At 41.0% G+C, this 27,541-nt stretch overlaps 3 protein-coding genes across 8 annotated transcripts in view; all 3 read right to left on the reverse strand.

Moving 5' to 3' along the window:
* tmem108 (transmembrane protein 108) overlaps window positions 1–2,824 on the reverse strand; it is a 50,317-nt gene extending 47,493 nt beyond the window's left edge. The window contains exon 1 of the mRNA XM_046057842.1: window positions 2,349–2,824. The gene's annotated coding sequence lies outside the window, so the exon portion shown is untranslated. The remainder of the gene's footprint in view (window positions 1–2,348) is intronic.
* A 1,871-nt stretch (window positions 2,825–4,695) lies between these two features.
* Window positions 4,696–19,888, reverse strand: topbp1 (DNA topoisomerase II binding protein 1). The gene is made up of 28 exons (XM_046058384.1): window positions 19,453–19,888; window positions 19,103–19,196; window positions 18,855–18,989; window positions 18,625–18,768; window positions 17,883–18,064; window positions 17,416–17,609; window positions 16,948–17,124; window positions 16,663–16,829; window positions 16,402–16,565; window positions 15,815–16,059; window positions 15,360–15,694; window positions 14,638–14,810; window positions 13,844–14,055; window positions 11,783–12,099; window positions 11,484–11,669; window positions 11,288–11,403; window positions 10,666–10,789; window positions 9,682–9,840; window positions 9,374–9,470; window positions 9,083–9,284; window positions 8,736–8,965; window positions 7,784–7,926; window positions 7,513–7,609; window positions 6,794–6,957; window positions 6,192–6,320; window positions 5,982–6,071; window positions 5,267–5,428; window positions 4,696–4,933 (listed from the first exon to the last, which is right to left on the reverse strand). Exons 2-28 carry the CDS (start codon window positions 19,187–19,189, stop codon window positions 4,805–4,807), a joined length of 4,560 nt encoding a protein of 1,519 aa, XP_045914340.1. The 5' UTR covers window positions 19,190–19,196; window positions 19,453–19,888; the 3' UTR covers window positions 4,696–4,804.
* A 1,505-nt stretch (window positions 19,889–21,393) lies between these two features.
* Window positions 21,394–27,541, reverse strand: part of LOC123976356 (dnaJ homolog subfamily C member 13) — a 31,314-nt gene continuing 25,166 nt past the window's right edge. For all 6 annotated transcript variants that reach the window (XM_046058908.1, XM_046058833.1, XM_046058755.1 and 3 more), the window contains 13 exons: window positions 27,245–27,422; window positions 27,061–27,152; window positions 26,875–26,974; window positions 26,712–26,786; window positions 26,509–26,621; window positions 26,213–26,382; window positions 26,057–26,099; window positions 25,795–25,968; window positions 25,505–25,684; window positions 24,579–24,719; window positions 24,338–24,481; window positions 24,131–24,230; window positions 21,394–22,522 (listed from right to left, as the gene is read on the reverse strand). In XM_046058908.1, coding sequence (XP_045914864.1) covers window positions 22,425–22,522; window positions 24,131–24,230; window positions 24,338–24,481; window positions 24,579–24,719; window positions 25,505–25,684; window positions 25,795–25,968; window positions 26,057–26,099; window positions 26,213–26,382; window positions 26,509–26,621; window positions 26,712–26,786; window positions 26,875–26,974; window positions 27,061–27,152; window positions 27,245–27,422 — 1,608 coding nt within the window. In that variant the 3' untranslated portion in view covers window positions 21,394–22,424. The remainder of the gene's footprint in view (window positions 22,523–24,130; window positions 24,231–24,337; window positions 24,482–24,578; window positions 24,720–25,504; window positions 25,685–25,794; window positions 25,969–26,056; window positions 26,100–26,212; window positions 26,383–26,508; window positions 26,622–26,711; window positions 26,787–26,874; window positions 26,975–27,060; window positions 27,153–27,244; window positions 27,423–27,541) is intronic.

The following is a 27,541-nucleotide window of genomic DNA, read 5'->3' on the forward strand; positions in this document are numbered from 1 at the left end:
CTGGATGGGAAAGCTGATCTGGGTGTTTTTCAGAGTCAATGTAGACTTTTCCTGACATTGGTGATAAGAGAACAGCTGTGAAGATTGTTCAGCCGCTCCCTGATTCTTCCAAATGTCGACAGTAGATTTCGCACCAAATGGACATACTCCTTCATACACAACAAAAAAAAGGCAGGAGTTGTCGGGAATAACCTGTAGGAAAATTCCTCTATGTGAAATGTTGACTGTCCTCTTTATGTCATTCATCCAGTCTTGACTTTCAGGGCGTTTTTTTGGGGACTTTTTCTTTAACCAAATAAAGAGTCAAATTATCCAGGGTGTCATGTGCTAAATGCCCATTAGCTCATTAATCAGCTAACTCTTTGGTGTATAAAATGTATGGAACTATTGAAAAAATATCCAACACATATTCCAAGAGCCCAAGATGACGTCTTCAAATACTAAAACCTGAAAATATTAAAATAAAAATTATATACAGCAAATCCTCACAACTGAGTAGCTGAACACAGAGAATCTTTGGTGTTTTAGCTATGCCAGCAGTGTAGCTCTAACGTGTGGTAAAGGTGGTCCACCACTTTTAGTACAGACTGAAAGATCTCAACAAATACTATACAAATACAGTTCCCAGAGGATGAACCCGAATGAATTTGGCGATCTCCTATCATTTACTAGCAACACCTTGAGGTTCACATTTGTGTTTTTCTTTAACTATCTCATGCATTTCTTGACAACTGCTGAATGGAAAGCTTCAGCAGCCTCAGCTATACTTTGTATTTAGTGCAAATGTAAGCATGCTAACACGCTAAACTAAGATGGTGATCATGGTAAACATTGTATGCTATACAATAGCATGCTGGCACTGACATTTTCATTATATATTAGCATGCTGACATTAGCATTTAGCTAAAAGTCTGTGTAGACTAATTCTTGTCGCTTGATAAATGACTTCAACGCTGATAATCAATTAGCTGGTGATTAATTTTCTGACAAACTATGTGATGTAGGCTACTGCAAGCTAAATAAACTTGACTTAAGATTAACTTCAAACTATGTCAAAGCAATTTAATTCAGTGAAGGTTTGCTGAAAAAACAAAGGGATTTCGAGCTAATAATGTCAATGTTTTCATAAAGTATTTTTTTCAATTCAACTGCAATCTGAGGATGAAGCTGCACCAAGAGTTTGCAGCATTGCATGATCTCTCTCTCTCTCTCTCTCTAAGTCCCCAAGCATCACGCCCAAAGAATAAATGTCCTCATTAGTATTAAGTGCTCTGCTCATATGTTCCCTAATACCCATTCATAGTATCACAGCATGCCAGCGCGCCCTGAGGAAGCTGTCAGCTACAGATGTCAGTAACCCCGTTGACCCCTCTCCCTCCCCTCTCCCTCCCCCCACCACTGCACACACATGGCACTGGAGGATTGTCCCCCCAGAACAAAGGAATGGGGGGTTTGTGTGGAGAACAGGCATCCAAACATTCCTGTCACAATGGAGAGGGTGGCCGGCAGGTTCAATTAGTACACACTTTAAACTGTGTTCTATACGATCGACTATGTTTGGAAACAAAGCTGGAGATCCACACTCAAATGGGGTATTTGGTGATGCCAGTGTGTTCCTGGTAGTGTTACGTTTTAAGAGAGTTTCTCCTATTATCTGCTTTGTTGCTGCCATGAGAAATAAACCACTTGAAGGGCAGGCAGGGCAGAGATCTTTAAGTTGCGAGACTGATGGCAATCTCTCTCTTCAAAAACTTCTTATTTTTGGAAGTAAACTTGCACTTCCACTCCTGAAAATAAACTGGGACTACAGCCAACATCCCCAAGGAATCTTTACTTAAGAACAAAATGTTACCCAAAGTCTAATGAAACACTTCAGAACCCATTTTCCTAATTACCCATGATACTCTTATCTAGGATTGTTGAGAGACTGAAACAGCATTGAGCCCCACACAAAACATGATCAGATGAATCCACTAAACTATAGGTATGTAATTATTCCAGTTTCCAATGAAATTGTGATTCTCCAGCTTCCAGAGAACTGACCAGCAGTAGCATAACTTCTGATCATGGCATTTCTCCTGATACCTTGCAATGCATTAAATGATGTTTTAAATCAACATATTAAGTTATATTGCAGTGGATGCAGTCGCTACTGACAGTGTTTTGATGCCTGTGTCTGTCTGTGTGTCATAATTGCCTGGAAACCTCCAACAAGGATTTCAACAAATCAGATGCTCACCATAATCAATACGCAGAGGTATTGTAAGAACAGCCAATACAAAACACTACAGGCACAGAGCGGATGGAGAGCTGGCTGAGCTGAAGTAGAGAAATAAACTGATACTTACCTACACAAGGTGCGCCGTAACGTCGGGTACTTGGCGTATCCGAGAGAAATGAAACCCCAAAGCCGATGTGTCACACTTCACACCATCCAGGCGCACATGTTGCCAGTAGCCTACCCAGCAGAGAAATGTCACAATCGTGAGCGGCCACAAGAAGCGTGCGGACTGCAGGAGCAGACCTTGTCGCTGTGGGTCGCGGGACCGGGTGTCCAGGAGCTGGATGAGATGCGTAGGGTGCCACCCTTTAGCTGGACCTTTGGGACTCTGCGCCCACCTTTCCTCTCTCACACTTGACGCCGTAAATAGCGGGACGCGAAGCAAACTCTCCGCCTCGAGACAGCGTCATCCGCAGCCACTGGTGATGAAACTGTGATCCGTGATCGCTTGTTAATGCGTGGTGCGCAATTAAGAGGCGCGCAGGACGCCGGTGCCACCCACTAAAGGAGGTTTTCGTGGTGAGCGTACGGACAGGGAATTTTAATGAGGACCTCTGCAGAGTTTCCTCCCTCTTCTGACAGTCGTGCTCTATCCCCCGTGCTAATATTCACTGTCCCGACAAGAAAACCTTAAAGTTACCTTCCGGGTGGGGGGGGCAGATTGACGAAGCAAAGCGTCAACAACACTCAACTCTTGGCCACCTGCCAGGCAGCAAAGTAGCTTATCCCACATCTTTGGGGCACCTGTTGACTGAAAACGGGCACAGACATCCAGACCAACGACTGTGACTGATATTGTAGGCTGCTTCTTCATGTTCTGCTGCAGAAACTACATACTGACGTTAAAGCTGCAGGACAGTTGATAGCTTTTAGAGGAGCTGGAACAGCTGGTTAGTCGATTAATCAGCAATGCTTTAAGTAAAACTTTTTACTACAGCTTCTCAAATACCAAAAATTCTTTTCTGAATTTTTTTCAGTTTTTGGCTCTTCATAGACACAACCTGGGCTCCAGAGTCTTATGTTGAGCATATAACACAAAAAACACTAATCAATTAGAAAAGTGGCAGACCATTGAAAGGCCTATTCAATCCTGCTCCACACAGCCTCTCAGTCATACATGGTTAAAGAGTAGGAGAAACAAATAGGATGGCTGCACTTGCAATTGGTTGAGCATTAATCATCATGAGCATTAATTAAAAATAATAATAATGCTGTTACAGATACAGTACATCTGGAAGGCTTCAGTGGGCTTCTTTACCCAGATAGGTTTAATCTTCTTTTTTTTTTAAATCTGGCGATTAAAACAGGGGTTTTCCAAACCTTTTAGTTTGAGATATACTAGACACACATTAGACCTTTTGGTAAGATTTATCAGTTTAATACAGAGTGCTTCAGCTCAGTGGTTTTCAACCTGGGGGCTGGGACCAACTGAAAGATTCAAAAACATTAACAGGGTAGGAAAGGTGATGATTTTTCCCCCTGATTTTTCTCATGAGATGCTGGATAGTTTCCCTTCTTCTGGTCTTAAACGTAACAATCTGAAAACCAGTGGTGAAACAGCTCACAGCTTATTGCCACATGCAACCACGTACCTCGTAATAGGACCATAAATGGAAAAGGATGGGAACCACTGCTGTAACTGAATAAGTGATTCTGCTGGTGGTAAAGAGTGCAAAACTCAATTAAGTGATCTCAAGCTACTCCTTTCTTTGCTGGAGGCCCCTTAGAGGTTATGTCATGCTCCTCTGTCCGCACAGCTCTTTCTCCTCTAATCCCACACTTCTCAAACAGATTCCCAACCCTGAATCTGTAGCGAGGCTGTCAGCTGGTCCATCTATTATGAGGTTAAACCACTTATCTGTCCATATGGGAGGGAACACGGGCACCTAACCTCAGCTGGCACCCTGGTATGAAACAGCACATTGCTCCACCAAAGGCCTAAATTAACACCGGGTAAACAAAATCTGGTGTTTACTGCACATGGAGATCAACAGCCAATCCAAGTGGCCCATAAACTCATGGGTGTAATTTAGGTTTGAGTGTTTGGATAGCTCATTTCAGCCACTGGATTAACTGTATTCACTTTTAACGACAAAAGAGGTGATAAAACAGCCTCAGTGAGAGCAGTTTTGGTTTGAATATAACGGAAATATACGTCAACCCCAAACATTAAATCAGTTATTAAATAGCCTATACCTGGTAGTCATAGTTTTTAAAGAAATAAAACGGCACATTAGAGACTCATTGCCTGTGGAACAGGCCTGAGTCTTACACAAAAGACGTACTGCCCCCTACAGGCTAGAGAATATCATTGCACCCAATTACAAAATGTGACTCAACATTTTCTGCAGACCATCATTGAATCATCCATCACAGCTGCAGTCTCCGTGAAGGCAGCATTAAGATACAAAACAAGCGGTACATTTATTTTATTTTTAATACACAAGATAAAGAATTTTTTTTTTATTTACAATCATTTTCACAGACGTGAGGATTTTAATGACAATATTTAGTAGTGACATTTCAGTTCAGCCGTGTCTTTTTCAGACTGGAGTTGTCTGTGGCTGCTTTACGCTTACGTGATGGAGTGCCTGGAGCTTCTTCAGACGGAGCTTCAGTCAGGCAGTACAGCTCGATAGGTGGGGTTGGCTCCTGGAAGAAACAAAAAGCACAGCCTTGACACTGAATCTACTGAGTCTAACTTAATTCTGACTTAATACCAATGAAGTGGTCTTCTTGCAAAATAATGTCCCTTAGAAATCCTGAGACAAATTAAATGGTCTATAAAAGTGAGATTCTGTTGGCATTTAACTGCCTTAAAAGTAGCAGTAAAACCTTCAATGACATCCATTTTACACAGTTCCAGCATGCAGGTATGGCTGAACTGATGCATCACCCTGTGACATGTACATAAACATTCCAATGAAATGATCTAAGATTTAGTAATTCACTCCAGTGATAATCCATATCAACAGCTCCACTAACCTGCATCAGGTAGTCTGCGATGTATTCTGGCTTCAAGCATGTGACTCCGTGGGAGGTAGCCTCAGATACATTGACTCTGAAGTCTCCGGGCTTCAGCCGATTAAAGTCTGCAAACAGGTGAGTGGCCCCCTTGTACAAGGACGGGGAGGGACTCGGCAGGACCTGGAAAATATAGCGGAGAGGGGGGTCATGGTTGTATTTGCGAGGTATGAAAACTGGCTAGTTGGCTCAGTCCATTCCCCAACCTTGTTTTTCTTTTAGATGTGTTCCAGCATAAGTTTAATTAATTTGACCAACATATTTTCAGACTTTTTTGGTTAGCTGCTGTTTCAATTCTCGCAGTCTTAATATTAGTTGTTTCACAGTGTTTTATAGCGGAGGTAAGCGACCTTGTCTGAAACAAAGGCCACCTCTGCTGACATCATAAAAGGTTAGGAAACAAAACAAAAAAGAGGAGTGGCACTATTTCACACAGCAGAAGAAATATTTAGTGATTGGGACTGTTGTTTAGGCATCATCTACTAACTAAACTGATCACAAGGCAAAATGTGTCGAGATCAGAGTGGCTTACTGCCTCGGCTGAACCCTTTTCTGGAGAAAATGTAAAGATTCACAACTAAATGTAACCCTACTGTTCAATTTACAACTTATTTGTTGGACAGAGATTCTCCACAGGGCCACTGTGTAAAACACAACAATAGGAACAAGCAGCAACCTTTGCCCTGCCAGACTGCAGTAACCGCCTGAAGCCTGATTCTCTGTTGTGGTCGATGTTCAACATGACTGTCCATCCACTGAAGGCTCCCTGAAAAGCAGAAAACGAAAACTTGGTACATTTTACCACTCAAGTAGTAGATAATACAATACGAAAAACAGTAATTAGGACTGTTCTGGTAGCAGTGTGTGTATGTTGCTGTAAGTATACCCCTTGCTCAGAGCGTCCCTGCAGGGTTTTTCTCCAGCGCATGGCAGCTAACGCCAGTCTCCTCTGCTGAGAGGTAATGGAGGGCAACGCATCCAGAATGGAGCTACTGCCCCACTCGTACTCATCCTCCTGGAACACAAACAGATGTAGAAATTTAAAATCTTGTTCAGCAAAAATTACACTTTGCATCAACCATTTTGTGAGAGTTTGATGAGTGAACTTCTGTGAAACTTTGGAAAAGTTAGAAAACGTTAAAGTAAAAACACACAGTTGTGATGCTCAATTCTATATGCTAAAATGTAGTTGGCTAGTATGAGAGAGTAGTCAAGGTAGTTTGTTTGAGTTTGAGTTTGTTTGAGTTACTTTTAACTTAATATTTTTTCTATTTTAATTAATGCATGTTTCTGCTGTAGTTTATTTCACCTTTCAGACCATTTCATCAAAATGGTCAGTGTTGGGGATAACAGGATATTAACTTACATGATACCAGACATGCTAGCTTTAAAGTTACAAATCAATACTGTATTCGCAGGGTGAATAACATCACTGCAAATACAGTGTTAACTGTCTGCTGGAGGCACTAAACAGTGAGAAATCCTGACCTGGATGAAGCAACCCACAGAGCGGCAGGCCTCCAGGTACGAGCGGTGCAGGATCCACTTGCCAGCCGCCATTGCTGCCAGGTACTTCTCGTTGCGCAGTGGAGTCCCTACGATGATGTGGGAGCAACTGGGGTCGAAAGACTGCTTGTCCAGGACTACACCACCTACAAAAAGAAAACTGTGGATTAGATATGCTGTACCTAAACTGGAGTTATAGTTACAGACCATATCATAAAAGATTGCTATATAAATGTATAATACTCCCTGAACAACTTTAAGTCCATATCAAAGTGTCCTTAAGCAAGACACTCATCCCTTGCTGACTATAAGCTGCTGTGCTGTGAGACCTATCACTTTCATCTTTAGTGGCAGAATTAAACACAGCTTTCTATAAAGAACTGAAGAGCATGTCATCAATCCGTCGCTTTATCCTTAATTTCTTTTTGTAAATGCTGCAGTTTGGTTGAATATATCATATACGCTTCAACAATGGTTCAGCGTGTGATGCAGCAGTGGTTTATTTGATAATACTGAGCTCACAACATTTTTGTCAGAGGAAGCATCTGCAGGAGGAAATATTCCCAGACCCTTGGGGCGGCTCCTCCATTTTAGTCATCAGGGATTAGCTCCTCTGACTTCAGGCTTGTGATATATTGCATTTTTTACAAACTGCAACATGATGAAACACTGATAGAGCCCTAATTAGATGGTAGACTCACCAAGCTCCTCAATGAGGTGACTGTAATCAATGCGTTCCTGGGGACTGAGGGAGGACAGCTGAAATCTGGGTGGCTGCTTTTCTTCCTCTTGCTTCTCCTGAGAAAAAGAAAGGATCTTTTAACACCAGTAGCTTGTTTGACAGAGACAGTATATGGTACGTATTACAATTGATGTACTGTACATTAAAAACGACATGTTAAATATGTGATGTAACTTTATTAGTATGTGTATGCAGATGTTTGCAGACAAGTTGTTAATTTAAATCTTCACCTGTGGCTCCGGTGCTACTGGGGGGTTGGCGAGAGGGAAGGCGATGCTGGGGGCATTAGGAGTGAGGATGTCATTTTCTCGCTCCTTTGTTGGAGGCGTTGTGACTTTCTGGCCCATATGCTGGTCGATGACGTCACAAGCAGCTGGGAGAGGATACAGAGATTACAACGTAAGTCCAAATTCATCAGTTAAAACCAAACTTACAGTAAGTCAGAAGCCATGTGTTTCTATGTTTATGGTGAAACTGCTCGCTTTATGCAGGTAAATAAACAAACCTATCTTAAGGGTTAGGGGTCTCTAAAGGACATCACTACATTTATGTGTAATGTCCTGTGATCGTGGTAACTACTAGCAATTTACTAAATCAGGTTGCGCCATTACAACATAAAAGATGTCTCAGTGACATGTAAATCAGTTGCTAAAAACAGCAGTTTAGCATCACAAGCTTTAATTTAACTTAACAAATTGTACAGCTTTAGGAGGCAAAAACAACATATTAAGCCTAACAGCCACACATTTCTAAATGTAGGTATGACTTTGTATACATGATAAAAAATACATGTTTCAGAATTAGCAGTATTCATGTAGCTTAAATTGAGTGGGACATATATGTGATTACAGTAACCTAACTGAAGCTTTGGTAATTTAATCTAACATTATTGGCATAATGATTTGTAATGTGAATTATTTTGTGAATTGTACCACAACTTCTTTTACTCTTCAATCTTCAGTTGGGCTTTATTAAAGTTACTTTGGTTGGTTGGTTCAGTTAGCTAGGTAACAACACCACCTGGCAGTTAGGTGTAAATCTTCAGCAAGAACTCATCTTTATGTAAGAATTACTTTATGTGCTGACACGATGTGTTAATCGCCTCTTAATGAACACGTAAGTTCTAACTACGCTGTGTTTTAACTTAAATCCAGTTGGTGCCACCGGCTCCTGATCTCTTACCCATCTCCACCAGCTCAGAGTCCGTCATGGAGTCCCTGAACTGAGGGCCGTTTTCTGCAGTGGGAGGAGGAGGATGTGTGAGGGGCTCCGAGTGTTGGGAAGGACTGCCAGGCCACTGTAAATTATCAGCCAGCTTGGCCCTCTCCTCCCTGGCTGTAGGGTCATCCCAAACGATCTGTTCACTCTGAGATGGCTCTGTGTTTATGTCCATAGCTGCTGCTCTGGAAACCCTGAAATTAGGACAGAACGAGGTGAAATGTTACCAGTTAACTTTCAGACGCTTTACATTAACGACTGTTACAGTTTGGACATAAACTAACTATCTTCTCACTACATAGCTCTCTTACCTCAGAGCTTCCAGGGTACGTCTGCTCCCACTGCGTCCCACACGGTTCCCATCGGGTGTGTAGGGGCCCGAGTCGGCCCCTCCTGATCCCATCCTGCTGAGCCTGACCGAGGTACGCCTCCCTGTTGTCAGCTTGGTGGCTGACATGATCTCCTGGAGCTGTCTCTGCAGGTTCTCTCTCATTTCTAGAGTCTCTGAAATGTCTGGACACAAGAGATAAATCATAAAATACGAGCAGAAGCTTTCTGGACGTAAATGAAAGTTGAAAAAAAAAAAAAAAATAGACACCCACCACTTTTATCTGCAGCATCAGGCATCTCTTCTTGATCTGTGCTTCCGTCGCTTACACGACGCAAGTTTGTAGCTTCTTCTGTGGTAATGTGTTCACGCTGAGGGACCAATTAAATATGGAAACAGAAAGACTATATAATGAGACACCCCTGCATTAATAAAGTGTGTCTTCATTAGACCTTACTAATAACATTAAATATTGATTCCCAAGAGAAATTCAACGCAGAACAAAATCTAATGTCCCACTGAATCTTGAACTTAGACACAACATACACAGCCAGAGAGATGAAACTGCATATTTAGACGCACCTTGTCATTCTTTGCCTCAGGGATGTCTCCGAGTTGTGTTCGTGTTGAAGGCGGAGATCTTTGAGAGCTGTTCGGCACCTGGCTGAGATTTAGGCTCATCTTGGGGTTGTAGGTGAAAGGATACAGAGACTCTGGGACATGCCGCTGCTCCTCAGCACACTGCACAAAACGACAGGTTAGCTTGTTGGCTCTAAACTTCTGTGTGTTGATTATGTACTGTGTGCGCTGTCACAAGAATTAACTGAATGAGACGATTGCAGAGGAAACATAGCTGAAACTCCCATGTGGCTACACGATTAGCATATCAAAGCTGTTTTTGATTAAATATTCTGCTTTTGTTGGGGCGATAATTATTTCCCCCAGGTGAAAAGTGAATACTGAATGATAACTGACGGCACAAAGCTGCGCCCACCACTATGAAAATGAGATCCCAAATTAAATCAAGTGTATCGTAATATCACTTCTGTATCTTCTTGAGGACATAATTTCTTTACAAGCTTGTATAATGACAGTAAACAAAATATTTTGCCTAATTCTTCATGAGAGCGGCATGGTGGTTACATTTTTGCCCTAATCCTTTTCTTTGTGGTTTATGGACGTGTTTATGTTCTCGGTTTGAAGGAAAGCAGCTTAAGTAAATTGAAGATTAATCTGAATGTGGTTTGTTGAAACTATTTAGATAATTCACTGATCCTTTAGAAATTTAGTAATTTTTCAAGCAAAAATGCCAAATATTTTAGGTTTCACATGTGAGGATTTGCTGCTTTTCTCGGTTTTATATCATGATAAACTCAGTATCTTGAGGATTTAAACTGTGATCAAACAAAACTGAACAATTTAAAAAGATCACTTTGGGAAATGCTCTACAAAGATTCTCAGTAAATTGTTTAATATGATCCTGTGCAGTGCACTTAAGAGTAAAACAAATGTTGAGCAGCAAAGTGAAGCTTGGGTTCCATTTATATTTTCTACTGGGGAACATACCGCCTGCAGCCAGTACTGGGAGACCACATGCAGCCCTCGCTCCTTCACTCCTCTGTATTCCCGGGTATTGTCCCCCACACGGCCCTGGTAAATGTAGTGTGTCACCGTATCATCACAAGCCCACCTAAAATCAAGTTCATAAAAAGATGTTTGTACTATTTGCATCCACATTTACTGAAATAACATTCAAATCTTTCTTAAAACAATCCTGACGTATATGTACATTAAAAGGGTTAAAGGTCACTGTAATCCTTCCGTCTGTCCATAAGCCTCTATTACCTTCTAATAAAATTTATGTATTTTCCACAGAGGACAGTTTGTCCCCCATCACTCACAGAGAATTTGCTTTAAGGAGTCTCTTTGCGGCCAGTATAGACAAAAAGAATCATTACAGGTGTGTGATTAGCTCAGTTGGTAGAGCGTGCACCCCGTGTACGAGTCCAGGCTGTGGCCCTTTGCTGCGTGCTGCCCCCTATCTCTCTTCCCATTTCCTCTCTATCCATTATCCTATCAATAGAGGCAAAAATGCCCAAAAAAGAATGATTACAACGAACATTATTCCTTTATACTGTACAAGAAGGCACATCAGGATAATTGAAGTTTGCACAAATGTGTTGAATACCTAAAGTCAGCTCCAAGTGAGGCAGCGATGGCATTGAGCTCACTCTGCATTTTGCTCAGCTTCTTTCCCACACAGACAACAACACCAGTCAGAGGACTGCCTTCTTTTTCTGGTACCTAACAAACATTGTATTTGATAAATTAAGTGATTCTGAGTATGCCAACAGACAGAGTGTATGTTTATGTGTTTAGTTTACCTCTTTCTCAGTCGCCTTGGAAAGTTGGGGGCTAGCAGAGATGGCTTCCATATCTGTGACGCTAATTCGGGTGCTATTGGCCATAGCCACCTTCAGATTCCTGTTGATGACATCAGTCAGTGGGGTCTCCACCCTCTCTCCTGGTTTGGCTCTTCCCCCTGGAGTCTCCAATGCTCCCAGCGCATCCTTAACAAAAAGGAATAGTCCATGTATTTACAGGATTATCAATCAAATATGAGTGCACAATGTATTGCTACAAACCTATAACATAAAGCAAAAACTGTAATTCTAGTCCCAACCTTGACATTGAAAGAGGGCCTGAAAAGCTGATCTCTGCTGAGGAACCGAGAGGGAGTGTCCAGCTGCAGCATGGTTTCCTTCTGAAGGGGGTTCCTTCTGCCGCCCTCCTGGTTTTGTTTTGGGGTGCCGACATCCTCTTTAGGCTTCATCTCGTCCAACACCGAGCGGAACACTTTGCTCCGGAAGCGACCTAAATCCAGCGGGGTTACGGCCTTACCGCTCTGGAGACCCAGCAGAGGGATCTCTGGAGACGAACGTGCTGGTGGAGGCATGGCTGGCTTCTGGGAACCTCCAACGAAACTTTCATCATCCCTCTCTGTAGACAAAGAAAATAAAGTAATTTTCATAGCACAGAAAACTTGGTCTAAAATCAGACTCAAATTAGAACAGCAGAATCACATCCAACAACCTCTACAACCAAATGATATATTAGTTAATCCAGACAGGTTCCTCAAAAATAACTGGTGGAATTTCCATGGAAATACATGTAATTTTAATTTTCAATTAACCTCTCAGATAAATTAAAGGTTCAGTGTGTAAGATTTAGTGGCATCTAGTGGTGACGGTTGGGAATTGCAACCAACTTTTCAGTCTACCACTGCCCCCTAAACTTTCATAGAGCGTAGGACAGCTACGGTGGCTGACACAGCACAAAAGGTGTCTCTTGGCCAGTCAAGAAATTAGGTTTCTTTAGGTATATTTATTAAGAAATTATATTTACTTAATTATTCAGTAAAACCATATGTTATTGTGTCTTTGCCACTGACAGATAACATGGAAAATGTAAGCCAAGAGTGTGAAACACTGTCACTGTTTCTGCTCCACAGTCCATTATAAACCACACATTAGATAAAGTCTGTACAAACATTGACAAGGGAAAGACATTCATTCTCTCTGTGATTATGGACCCTCACCAAAACTGCACGCCATCAATAATATCTGACCCGCTGCCAGATTATGGTGCTTTGATAGCGGCAAAAATATAAATAAATAAATACTGATTTATATTGATAGTGGTGCTGAAACAGATCTCATTCATGACAGCAACAGTTACTCACATAATCACTTCCTCTTTAGTGGTTTTGCCTACAAATTAAAAGCACTCAAAGAAACTTACTGTTTACTGTAATGCTGTATTTGGAGTTGAACTGAGCTTTTATTTTTAAAAATTCTGAATGACATTAAAAGAGTCTGCAGCCTGCTTGACACACCTCTGAAAGAGCTGTCAGAGAAAGTGATTCCCCACAATGTCGTCTGCCTGAAGATATTAGGGAATTGCAAAAGCGTCCGTAGGCTGATGGAGGTGGATCAAACACCAAAACAAAAACAGTGCAGCACATCCCATGATCTGACATTTGCTTTGTTTGTTGAACAGAGAGAGAGAGAAAAAAAAAGGTTGTCCCAAGGTGGGATTGAGCACTCAACCCGCAGGTTGCGAGTCATGCGCCGTACCGACTGTGCTAACCAAATAATATGTTAATGTTAGTGTTAATGTTAAAGTCAATATTATGTCTTATATTATCATCCACCATCTAATGGTTGCAAATAAGTGTTGCATTGGAGCAATATTTTCAGAGTCCTGCTGTATAGCATTACTACTACTACTTCTTCTTCTAACGTACGTATTCAACATAGTGATGAGTGTCTACACTGCCTGAATTCTACCAGAAGTAGAACAAAAACGTAGTGACGAAATGCGCTCTGTAGCGCTGTTTGTCCGTTTTCAGCTACTGTAGAAACATGATCATGCGATGTGGTGACGTCCATGAAAGGGGGGATCCGTGGTTATATAGATATAAATGGCTCGTTCTAAAGGTAATAAAAACATAATGGTTTATTATGTAAGGTCTTTACACAGCACTGAAAACGTAGTTATGGATCTTATATTGCATTTCTGTCAATAGATCCTCAGAAATATTACACACTGGACCTTTAACGCATGTAAGAGAAAAAGTAATTTACTACAACTATTGTCATCCATCATGTTTTATACCCAGCTAATGCAAATAAAAAATGCATAAACAACCACATATAAGCTTCAAGCAAGACTCTTTTCTAACCTGGTGAGGGTGGCAGGTCAACTAGAAAACGCCCCTCCTCCGCCCTCTGGCCAGTCCGAGCGGACTTTAGTATCCAGTGCATGGTGACGGCAGGGAGCCCCCATTTCTTTGCTGCCCGGTACTTTGTACCTTCGGGGCTCTGCAACACCAGATGAGTGCTGGCCAGCATGCCTTTCTTCTGGTTGGCCAGGCGCACAAAGTAATCCTGGACACTGCAGGAGGAAGAGAAGACCCAGATTTAAGATTGGTAAGTCACACTAGGCAGGCAGGGCACATGAGGACAAATGTATGCAGGAGAGAGAACAATGAGCACAGAACCGGACTTCCTCTAAATTCTTCTTTTGACATTCTTGTCCTGAATACTAAAACAACTGCTATTCACAGTTTTCACGCAACGTCACATTACAAGGAAAACGCTCCCTCGGAGGCAAAAAAGACATTATTTTCCGCTGCCTGCCAACCAATAAGCAAGTGATACACACTGTTACTTTGAGTTGCTGGAAATGCTGGATGGTTGTTGTGCTTTTGGATGCGCTAATCGAGGAGGAGACAAGCCTGGGCTGTGTTAGGTGAGGGATTTCCCACAAGGTAAATGTAAACATACTGTAGTCAAGTGGTGGCAGGGACCTGGTGGCTTTTAACAGTAGAAATGCGTCAGAGGGTGCTGTAACGTTATATGGATCGGATATGCCCAACACCTGCAGTTTGTATTCATTTATTTCTTTTTCTTCTATTGAAAGGTGATCCAAATAAAATTTGACTGCTTTTGCGGTGTCTCTAGGGGGGAGCCATACCTGGCTCCAAGGTGCTTGGCCAGCTCCACCAAAGACTCCCTCTCTGCTCCGGTGAACTGGCTGACAGAAAGAACGCAATCTTTGAGAGGAAAACGTCCTTCCATCACAGGAACAGGGGTGAACAAAGGGTTAGAGGACAGCTGCAGAACACACTCCTTCTCCACACACATGGCCTGAAAATTAACAAAAGCAAAACATCACTGATACAAAATCAATCAATTAAATTCAATTGTGCAGGGCTGCAACAAACTACTAACTATTACTAATTATTTCATTATCAATTGATCTGAAAATAACTTTTTAATTTACAGATAGCTTAGTCTTTAAAACATAAAGACAACGTTTCCAAAGTTCAAGGTGACGTCTTCTGATCGATAGTCCAAAACTCAAAGATATTCAATTTAACAGAATATAAAAACAGAGAAAAGGAGTAAGTTCTCACATTTGAGATGCTGGAACCGGAGGATATTTGGTAGTTTTGCTTGATAATTTACCTTAACTATTAATTATCAAAATATGTCAATCATCTGACATTTCATTTAATTATTAATCATGTACACAAGAAACATAAAGAAACTCTTTGTCAAAAGGATGATTAACTCATGTATTTGCCCCTTTGTTCGACCACCTGACAAATCAACAGATGGCACTGAAATCCCCATGTATGCCTCACCCTCCTCCCTACGCACAAAGATTTTAAAACAATATAGATGTGATCTTACCAGCCAGGTATCAGTGACCACCTCGTCCACTGTAGCCTCCACTGAACAGCCCAGCAGTGGGACCACTGCATAGTCTGCCACAACACGTGTTCGGCCCATCAGCACCCTGCCTCCATTTTCTGTCACCAACAAAGAAAGCTGGGCTTCGGACTCAGAGCCGAAGCCCACCAGAAGGAAACCTTTCCCCAAAAACAGGCCTGCCTCGCTGGCTTCCTGCAGGGTTGAGTCATGCACTGGTCCTCTGGTCTGGTTTTGTGCCCACGGTTCAGGCTGAGGCTCTGCAGCTATACTGACGGACCTCCTGCTGCTGCCCTCTGCTGGTGGAGGCATTTCAACTGGAGGATAAAAGGAAAATGAGATTAGCTGCAATATATAAAACTATATCTTGTAACATCTCTTAATGGTATTTCAATTACACTAAGCCGATAGGGAATTCTTCAACAACAGATACTTACCTACTGTAGGGTCATCATCCATGTACTGCGAGAGCAGCTCTTCCTCTGCTCTCTTATGCCTTGGAGTGCTGGGACTGGCCACGGGGGGACCAACTGAGGGACGGGAAGTCGGAGTGCGACGGGCAGGCACAGACACAGCAGCTGGAGCAGGGGGTAGACAGTCAGGGTGGAGGTAACCTGCTTCTGGAAGTAGACTGCCTTTGTTGAAACTGTCCAGCAGCCACTGCACTGTTACTACATGGGGTCTGGAAAGTAACATACAGACATAACATCAGTAACAGTATTTTCTATCTCATGGCACACCTTCTCTGAATGTTATAGTTTCTACTCTCTTCTTAACTTCTTGTTTTGCAGGTGTGTTTTCTTAACTGTGACTACATATGATTCTGCAAACCAACATTACCATTAAGGATATATAAATAACTTAAACTTATCTTAAACCTGTTAAAATCCCTAAGGTCCTCTAATTAGATCAAATATTGTATTTATATTTTATTTTTTATTTTATACAGATCTTTTACTGTACGTGAGGAGGCAACTCGTTTTCATGTTAAGTAAAATAACATTCTTCATTTTGAAGTTCAGACCTATGTGTTGCTTTGGAGAGGAAGTTCTTGAGGTCCTGGTCCAGCTCTCCCATGACCACATGTGTGAGTTCCTCACTGAGATGGTTAAAGCGCAGACCTCCCGCAGCGTTCACCAGACGCCGTAGCTTCTCCAGTTTCTTCCCGGGCAGGCCACACAGATACAGCTGCACAACATTTAACACTTGTGAAATTTGCCTTTCACAATTTTAATCAAGAGTTCACCACAAGTCATTTGAGGAAAATAAATAGTCTTCTACTTACCTTACAGCCATCCAGTAAATCATCAGCTGGGCAGACGGTGAGGTCAAGACTATCAATGGGATCAGGAGCTTCCAGGTGGCTGATGGTACCATTGGTGAGGGCTGTGTCATTTATTGTCATGCTGGCATTGACAGAGATGTGACTCACGCCCAACAGAGATGAACCCTCTGGAATAAAAAAAATCACTTTATAAGAGGTACCAAATGTTGTGCTCAACCTCCATCACACCATTAGGATGAAAAAATTTTTAAATACAGTAAACAGACAAATCAGTCTAGGGCTCACCCTCCTTCTTGCTGGTGCCCGTAGGTGTTGAAGTGTGCGGTCGAGTGGTTTTTGTTGCGTTACGCTCCACAATGTACCTGCTCTCGTCTTGACAAAAGCCCTTCTCTATGCTGTCAAACAGCCAGTGCAGGGAAACACAATACACGTTCCACTTCCGCGCACACTCGTACTTCTGACCTGCAAACAAATACTCAGAGTCAAACTGACACCAATGAGGGTACCATAATCAAGAATACAGCTAGAATGACTATTCTGACTTTTATTTTAAAACAATGTGATTATTAGTTACATTCATTAAGATGTTTTATAAAATAATAATTATTTTCAAATTCAGCAAAAGCTATAATATAGAATTTAATAGATATGTATACTTAACTACAATGACAAGTTACCTAATGTCCGATTACTGAGTCTTACAGACATTTTTAATTGGAAGAAATTGGCCAGTTGAAACTGCTGGTGACTTGCCTGTTGGTTCACTAACGATGAGGTGGGTGCACTCATTCATTTTGAGCTGCCCAGTGTAGGTGGCTCCATGCTGCTCACAGAGCCGCTGCACCTCTTTACGCTCCATGCTGGAAAGACCTGTTACACAAACAGTACATCCACGCAGCACAGGGCACAGATAGTCCTCAATGGGTAGATCTGTATACCTGAAGAGACTGAAGGAGGCAGAACAAGGTGTTCAAAATAATTAGAATAATATAATAATAATTATTATCTAAGTTAAAGTGCATTGTTTTATTATTATTATAAAATTTTCACAATGTTATATTACAATTGTATAATTTGATGGACTTGTGAACCTCCAAGATTTTTACAATAAAAAGTACATGGAGGAGTTTATTTGGGCAAGAAAACATCACAAAAATCACTATGTATCTTTCTGAAGTGGACATTAGAACATAAATGTCAGTTTTAATGAGAGTGCATACCTGTCCTGAGATTTCTCCCAGCAGGCTTTGACCCATGTGGGCAGCAGGATGGGTTTGCCCAGGCTGGCAGCTACCAGATATTTCTTGCTGCCCACCTCTCCTGCTATCAGGTGTGTAACAGATACATTTAGGTCAAGATAGACCCGCCCACCCATGAGCTGCACCAGATCCATCACCTCTGTCTGTAGAGAGACAGACATTCAGAGACAAACATATAAAACACTTTAGAAGACATTGTGCTAACTTATATTTCTTCTTCTTACCCCCCTTTATGTATTTTAGGTTGAACATCTATATACCAACAGGACAAGCTCCTTTGATATGAATTGGTTTTCAGACCTTTTCAGACTTTCACCATTAAGGGCCATGAAAGGTACGTCTTTATAGGTGTTGCACTATTTCATAACAATGATTAAGGTTGCATTCATCAACATGTGTGGCTTCCTATTTCCTACTAGCTCTTTTCTGTGTTCCCTAAAACTATGTATTTATTTGTTTGTATCACCTACAACAGGCAGCTGAGAAAGACACCTAATATATCCCCACCCTGCCTGAGAGAGCACCTTTTAAGTTAAGATATTTCCAATCCTTGATTTGTATCTGCAATACATCATCCTGATTTTATCCTTTACTATTTGTTTATTTTAATTGTGCCGATTCATGTTTTATGTCTTATTCATATCCTTGCTGATGTATTTGGTATTTACTAGACTGCTGATTTTAAAAGATACAGTGAACTAACCCGTGTTGTTTTATCCAGGCTGGTGCAGGAAATAGTGATGCCAGCCATGGCCATGTTATAGACAGGCGTCTCTGCTTTGGGTACACAATGTTGCTGCTGCAGGCAGTACAACACCACCAGTGGACTCACCACTCGGCAGCCAAGCTACACGAAAAATAACAAAGAGTGAAACACAGAAGAGTTGTGAAATTCAAGTTCCAGGTTTTGATGCATTGAATGTTGAGTTATACCTTTGTGCAGTGCAGAAACCCTGGGGTGGTGAAGCTGCTGAAGACAAACAGAGACTTGTCGTTCTGGTCCATCTGTAGAACAGCATCTTCGTCGACGGTTTTTAAGTATTTCTCTGACTGCAGCGCCAAAATGGCCTGTGTAAACATGAGACAAACATTTTCATCAACTGCAAACAACGAGACAGCAGAGCAGTGGCAAAAAATGTGATCATCAATAATAGGTTTAGAGGCAGATAATGTGAGTTTACCTCATAGGCCTTGACAGCATACTCTGTTTTTTTTCCTCTATTTTCCACAAACTTCACAATGAAGCCTTCCCTGTCTCCTTTGGACATGGTCAACCTGTATGTGAACAAGGACCCGTGAAAAGACTGGCATTAGCTGGCCTTAATAGCAGCAGTAGCCTCTGAGTCGACAATTATCACTCACAGAGAATAACGTCATGCCATGACTATGCGTCTTCTTTTAAAGCTGTTGACATTTTAGCAAGCAAGTACAGTGGCTATAGACTGGTACAACGTTATTTTTATTTATAAGTATACTACTATCTTTAAAATAGCAATTCGCGTTAATGTTAACTTAATTAAATGCTACTTACGTTAACTGTTAACTTTACCTCCTGATGGACCCAGACTGTCAGGAAACTAAAGAGTCTACACTCTGACAGTAATCAATATGAACTATAACTAGTCATGGGGAATTAGTTTAACGTTAGTACGGCTCGTCAACAAGAAACGTTCCGAAATATAGCAGTTTATCTAAAGCTACTGTCAGTTTTAGACAGACTTGAAAGAAACTGTGTAACCGGGTTAATGTTAGCTTAACGTTAACATCGAAACATGCAGCCGGTAACTTTACGCTAAAACGTTAAAAATGCTTCAAAGACATATTCATATTATCATAAATAAACGGTTACTAGTCTCCATAGTATTGAAGACATTAAAATACATTTAATATTAATTTAATGACAACAGTTTGGCAAAATACATATATCGGCTTTGTTGTTGTTATTCGCGCCAATGGCGTAACTTCCGGTGTTGCCTGCTAATTTGACCGTGTGGAGTCGTACAGGGTCGCGGGGTTTTAACCATAGACTGTAAAAGTATTTTACGTGTAAAAATAAAAAATAACCAAAGTGATACGAGTATACATTAGTTTAAATATAAGCAGAATAACATAAGCATAAAAAATGAAGACATTTAGTAAAAGCCGATTGGTTAGATTCATGTCAATGGGCTATACTCATCTGCACTATAATGGCTCAAATCCTACATTTCTGATCCCATGTGGCATCATATCACATGAACCTAAATAAAAACCATGTCTAGACAGTTTATATATTTAAAAAAAAATCATATTTAATTCTAATCAGCCGCTTTAGTCCAAATACAGAATTAATTATTACCGGCTTCTGAGGCAAGACCAAAATCCTAATTTAGGATATCTATCAAGCCCATCTTATAATATAATTTACTTATATAGCACAAAACAAGTCTACAAATATAAAATCAGATCCAGCTAGAAATACATATCCAGCCAGACTTATTAAATTAATGTACACAATAATAGCTTTAATTTTTTTAATTAAGAATTTTTGCAAACTTTGCAAATGATGAATTTAGAGGCTTATGTGAAAACAGCACTATTTAACATGGTTTAAACCATTTTAGACATGGGCCTATAGCTTCATTCAATATATATGTATTATCGGACAATCTTCCTCCAGAAAAGAAATGCATCTCTCAGCAACCTTACTGTTGACATATTTCTGAGATGTACAGAAAAAGACAAAATATTTGCATAATATATACATACACAATATAACAAAATGTAAAGGTCTGTGCAAGTTTAAGATAGACTATTCTTGTGGTGGATGAGTTTCTAAACTAAAATTGTGTATCCTCTAAAAGTAATAAAATATGCAAGCTCCTACATGCAACCAATATTTTCTCTTCAAGTTCAAATCCCTTAAAAACAAAATTTTGTCTTTAATAGTGGAAGTTTGGAATGTTAAATTCTGTGAGCAAAATGTATATCAAGGTGCATGTCTGTAGCCAGGAAAGTGAAGTCATGGGTCCATCTTTGACTAGAAACCTAACATAAAGTCTCTAATTCATTAATTGATTAATTGTTTTAAGTTTTCTACGGAGTTAACTATTCAGATATGTTGTCTTTTTTCATTTCCCCCCGCAATGTGAAGGTGTAAATAAAGTCTCAAGACTTTGTCCACACTGAGGATTAAAATGATTAGATTTACTTAAAAGTGGTTTTGCCTTTATAGTGGTAGAATTTTAATATCCTGACTCTAAAAGTACCACAATCAGCTGACTTAATGAGCCTGCAAAAGATCAGATCATTAGGTGATGATGTCATAACCTGGCTTGGAATGGAAATCCAATCCAATTATTGGATTATTTAACCCTCAATACAGGAATACAGAGAAAATACATTAATTTTGATCAAATTTGACCAAACAATAAACAGCTCATTCTGTTAAGATGTGTGACTGCGACAAACACAAATCTAAATACCAAAGAACAACAGTGTGGGTTCCCTTTTATTCTTAAAATTTTATGTACAAGTGCGACTGATTTATTTATTTTTTAATGTACATTCAATATAGAAAGTTTATATACGCAATATTACATTGAACATTTCACAAATTGCACTAGTCTTTCACATAGATTCATAATCAGAGTCATTCGTCATGTCTTAGTAGAAGCTCATTTCCCGTGGTTATTATTCACTTATAAATATTCTAGTGCTTTTTGCATTCTGGGGGAAGAATTACTTTATAAAATATGAGGCAGAAAGGGTAGCCTTCAAAGAGACAGCAAAATGAACTAAGAATTAAGATCAGAGGAATAAGAGGCTGGACATTTGGAGAGCAGATCTGTGTCAACTTTGGGTGGATCGAACTAGACCTGACCAAACCAGACAAGAGGTCAGCATCAGTACGAGGCTTCAAGACACATTTTCTTGTGGGTGCAGACTTCATACACTTATTTTCTGATTTTAACATTTTCCATATGAGACTCTATTATGTAGACTAGCAAATGACATGTTTATGTAATAGGTGGATAGGTCCTGTGCACTAATGTGTCACAAACGTGGCCAACGGCCCTCTGTTCAGGAATTAGTGTAAGTGTAGCCAATCAGGATATGACAAAGAGGAATAAGATAACAGAGAAGAGCAAGTTAACCTACAATAAGCCTCAGTCTTCAACTGTCTTTCTCGTGAAAAAACAAAACAAAATCTAGAGTAAAAAATATATTCATACAAAAAGTAAACTCTTCTGTGTGTCATTAGAACAAACAGGAAAAGTAGCACAGAAACAAAAAAAAAGTGTTTATGAAGACTTGAGTGCCATTGTTAAAGGGGAGAGGAGAGGGATACTGGAGGTGGTGTTGCAGAGGATTTGGTGACGTTCAATGACGACCTGCTCTCCTCCATCTTTCTCTCTCTCCATCCCCTTGTCTGGGAGCTGAACAGTCCCATACTCTGAGCTGCGGCCGTGAAGCTGCAGGGCAGTCTGGGTGCCTGAGCGTGACTGTGTGTGTGTGTGTCCATCAGCCTTGGTCTCCAATATCGTTGTCCACGGGGGGTGGGACGCTGGGCATTACCGTGGTGCCAGTTCCTGCTGTAAGGTAACCTGCCACTCCTGGACCTACAGATGGCGGGAAGATAGAAAAGATTCGGTTTAGGTGTGACTAGGCGGAAAAACTGGCGCCACTAGTGGTGAGCTACACAATGACATACTGAACTAAAATACTAATATATGTATGGAGGAGTGATCACTTCTGATTTCGGGCCAATTATTAGATACTTTTAGCAAAGGTTCAAGGATGGGTGACAGGGTTTGGAAAGTAGTGCAGCATTTATATATATTCTTTTTAAATATAAGTCAAAGTACATGTTAGAAGTACATTGATTTACAAATGTGATTTATGCTTTTGTAGTTTCCTGTTTGTTTGGAAAAAGATACTTTTTTCTCATCTAACTTACATTTTTGATGTTTTGGTTATTTTGGAAAACAGAAATTACGCTGTCACGTAAACAACCCTTTCTTATTCCTTTCACTTAAATAAGTCTTTAATAATTAAAGATCAGTAAGAAGTGGAGTATTCCGATTTTAGTTTAATTATTAAGAGTAATTTTAGAGGTTTATAACCGAACCTATGAGTCTATCAAAGTTAGCATAACATTTTATGACACATATGGCAATCTGGACTCATGTATATTCATAAAGAGGTGTTTTGCATTTGCATGAGGGATACACTGTGGTTGTAACATGAAGAAAATTGTTTGATGTTGAATGCAGAAGTAAATTTGATGTGATGTAATGTGAAGCAGTTACTTTACTCAGTAATCAGGCTCAGGTGAAGAGAACATGAACAGGAATATGAATGCAAACATATTTTAACGAACTTTATCTTTTGGACATAGTAGACAAAATAGACTTATCTAGAATAACCGTGGAGGTCAGACGTAGGGCAGACTCTAAATTACATTTGCCTCTAATTATTCTTTGGTTTACTTGTCTTCTAAAGGCACTTTTTTTCTTCCATTGAAGGCTGCATCCTGCCAGCAGTAGTAATTTCTTCAGGCTTTACTGTTTTCCAGCCCACAGCGGACTGGAAATCCCCTGGCCATTCCCAAACCACATCACATGGACACTAATCACATTCATGTGTGCGAATGTCAAAGGCATTTTTTTTGTTCATTCCTAAACTTTAGTGTGATAAAGAACTGGTGGATGAAGATGAACATGGTATAAAATTGTCAGCAGAGTGAAGATGGAGAGGTGGGAATGGAAAATTAAGTGTGGGTCAAAGATGGAGGAAAAGAGGCAAGGGATGGCAGTAGGAGCTAGGTCCAAGTCTACCTGCATCAGAGGAAGAAAGAGGAGGGCTGTGAGGACCCAGCTTAGGAGTCTAGAGCCCACCTCGCAGTGGGCTGCTGGCGGCCAGGAGAGAAGGAGTGGATACCCCTGAGGAGGAAATGTGGAGGACAAAGAGGAAGGGAAGGGCAGAGCCGGGAAGTTATAGGACGTGGAGAGAGAAAGGGTCGCTGGGTTTAAGCACAAGTGAGGAGTCAGCCACAAGGTGGTTATTAGGATAAAGCAAAGCATTAAGATTCAATAACAGCTCAGAGAAAGAAACCTACCTTTTAAACACTCACAGAAAAAAGTTAAACTGCTTTGCTTGTTAAGAAAATGTCAGGTTTTGTGATGCAGAGTGTTCAATAGCAGGTTAAGTTTATAGAAACACTGTACCTGTTAGGTAGCCTGCGGTCTGAGACTCTGAGATGAAAAGATCATGTTTCTGGTCTTTGAAGGCACTCCACACTGAAGATCTCGCTAAAATCTCATTCACCTGCAAATCGGTGAACGGAAAAGACTTTCAAATAAGACAAATAACTAGGTACTAATCATCCAATGGTTTTATCTGATAATCCTTCTGGGCATATATTCACACCATACCTGCTCTCCATACTGCAGACTGCGAGTCATGGACTTGAGAGCCTTTACTATCTGGGCCTTGGTAGCTGAAGGGTTTTCTAAAGTCTCCAGTCCGATTCCTTCTAGTAGCTTCAGGAGGTATGGAACCAGCTCCACTCTTAGAGCCTGTTCAGTTCATTAACAAAATACATCAGACATTTTACATGGTCAATAAACATGATGCACACAACACAATAAAAAAAACAACAAGGATGAAGTTTACCTGGGCCACTAGTTCAGTCTGCTCCTTCTGGAACATGCGGTTGAGAGCTTCACAAGCCAATCCAGCCATGTCTGCCCGACATTTCATCCCAGTCATGAGGGGGCCGATGGTCTCTAACGAAGCCATGGAGCGCACACACAGCTATACAACACAGTTTTAGGTAATGTTAGTATATCATGGTGCAGAAAGGAGACAAACTTGTTATAAAGTATTCATTTTTTAACAAAAAGAGTGTTATATTTTGAAGAGTCTGGGCTCTGGTTTTCAAGTGGCAATCTTTACAATCAGCACTCAGTGATTTCGAATTGCACTTCCAAAAAAATAGACTTTTGTGAGAACTTTCTTTTTTAATTGGTCAAAATCGACACAGCAAAAGGCAGAGATTGCCTCACTGTAGTATGTTAAGTCAAGCTCAAGCTAGAACCTCTAGGTCTGAAAAGTGAAGGCAGTCTCTCTAACGGCCAGCAGGGGGTGACTCCACTAGTTGCAAAAAGAAGTCTGACTGCATTAGAGTCTATGATAAAATGACTTCTCACTTGATTTATTACCTCAGTAAATACTGTCCGAATAAGTTTATGGTCTCAATCGTTACTTTCTAAGTCTTCTTTAATACAGCATGATGTTCACTTTTTAAATTATGGTCCCATTTAGAGGAAAACAGAAGATAAAGCAGGGTATGCTTTAGGGAATGGCTACTTTATGATTGACAAGGCGCCACCACAGCGACCAGTCAGGCTTAGCAATGCATATCCCTCTCCAACCCCAGCCTCTCGTCACTTCAGGTTCCAAAAAAACTAAGATGGCGACATCCAATGTGCCAAACCCCAGGCTTCAAAACAGTAGTCCCCATACCAATGGGTGATGTCACTGTGGCTATGCCAACTTCTTTTATACTGTCTATGATCGAGGTCCAAGTGACTCCTCACCTCATTGTCTGATAGCACGTGGATGAGGCGGATGGCGCTCTTGGGCACAGCGTTGTTCTTGTGGTTCAGCGCCGCCAGGACGCGAGGCAGGTGACCCAGAGGAGGTACCTGGTCGGCCAGCTGGCTCTGTGTGCTGAACAGACATACTGCTGCCGTCGTAACTGTCTCCAGGGCCTCACCCTGCAGGAGACCAGACATGTCAGGAAGAGGTGAAACTGCTAGTGTAAGAAAACAGAGTAAGTGAAAATATAAAACGTTGTGTGTTTCTGTTTCTAAGTAAGGCAGCTCACGTTGGGGTTGTTTTTCTCTAGCAGCTCAGTCAGGGTCTCCAGGAGGGACACCAGGAACTCTCGAGGCTTACGTAGCACCCAGCCTGGCTGAGCAATAAAGATACGCAAGAAGACTCCACCAACTTCTAACTCGCTCTGTCCTGCTCCATAAGCCACTGTGAAGTCCTCTGGCAGCTGAGCATACAAAGCAAGAATTTATTATGACATGAAAGCTTATATTACCGTTTTAGTTAGTATTATATATAAATATTATAGTACTTACTCTCCAGTTCACATCAGGATTATCCTTCTGCTGTTTAAAGTGCCTTTAAGAAAGTAAAGAACATGACATTAAGCATAATATTAGACAGTGAGAATACTCCAATATCTCACACTCAACTAGCTATTGGTTAAATATGGTATCAAACTGGGCTCATACTCAAGCATCATCTCCCGGACAGTGGTTGACACTTTCTCCCTTGAGCTGTCATTCCAGATGAGTTCAGGGTTCTCGTGTGTTCCCTCAAATATGTGCACTGCTGCCTCGGCGTTGTCTCGCATGGCGTCCATGAACACACCAGGAAGGAAACGCATCAGCATTAGGCGCACCTGGCAGAGAGCAAAATAAGAAAAGGATTAAGGAGATGAGGATATATGATGATGCAGGGTAATGCAACAAGGACAGCAATTATTTATCTTATTGATTTTTTTAAATTTACATCTGTACAGACTGACCTTTGGCCCGACCAGCTTGTCAGAGGTCATCTTGGAGAAGAGCTCTGCAGTCTGTGTGCGAACTTGGGGATGTGTGCAGTTACAGAAGAGGTCTAGCAAGTAGATGAGAGCACCTGGGGAACAAACAGATTAACACGAGCATACATGCACAGAAAAGTCACAAAAATGTGGAGCTCTCTTCAGAAAAAAATAATTACACTGACCTTTGGCCATTGCCTCTTTGACTATCTTTGTGTTTGAAGTCAGCGCATACAAGGTTTCCAGCACTATCTGCCTGCCTAAATGATGCAAAAAAACCCCCACATTTTAGTCCAAAGATGCAATAATACATTGAGTATATAATTCTGTTTTAAAGTGTCTTCTTACTGGAGGGGAGTGAATGCAGCAGCAACAGAAGGTTGGACAACACCAGCGACTCAGCAATGTTGCTAACACATTCTTGGTTTGATGTCACTGTATTCACAACCTGCAGAGGAAACCAATGTCATTAAAATGCAGGGAAGGGCATATTGGGAACCACAGCAATGAGATATCAGAACCAGGAACCTCTACCTCCAAAACCAGCTGCTGTACTCTGCCAGCTCCATGAACCCGCAACAAAGAGAAGAGCAGTTTGAAATGGCCGATGCACTCAGACTCTGAACCTGAAATTATGCAAGGACAACAGCTTAGAAAAGAAGCTCCAAAATAAAGACTCCTTAACAACAAGAAGCTCTTCAGACAAAGAATTTCTCACCAGGGTTGTTCTTGATGACATTGCGGAGAGCCTCTAAAGCCATCTCCGCGAAGCGAAGCCTCTCAGCATGCTGCTGGGACTCCACTTTGTTGCTCTGACTCATAGCCAGCAGAGTATGTAGGTACTGGGCCTGAGAGCCTACATAGTCCAGAAGACTGGCTGCAAATGCTTTGGGGTACTAAAACCAGAGATTGCAAAACACATTGTAGGATGACATTCCAAAAGATGTAAAGTCTATTTTATGGGTAAAATAAATAATCAAATAGACCATTAAATGTGAAAAAACTACTATGTTTT

This window comes from Micropterus dolomieu, linkage group LG01, assembly GCF_021292245.1.
Source record: "Micropterus dolomieu isolate WLL.071019.BEF.003 ecotype Adirondacks linkage group LG01, ASM2129224v1, whole genome shotgun sequence".
Taxonomy (NCBI): Eukaryota; Metazoa; Chordata; class Actinopteri; order Centrarchiformes; family Centrarchidae; genus Micropterus; species Micropterus dolomieu.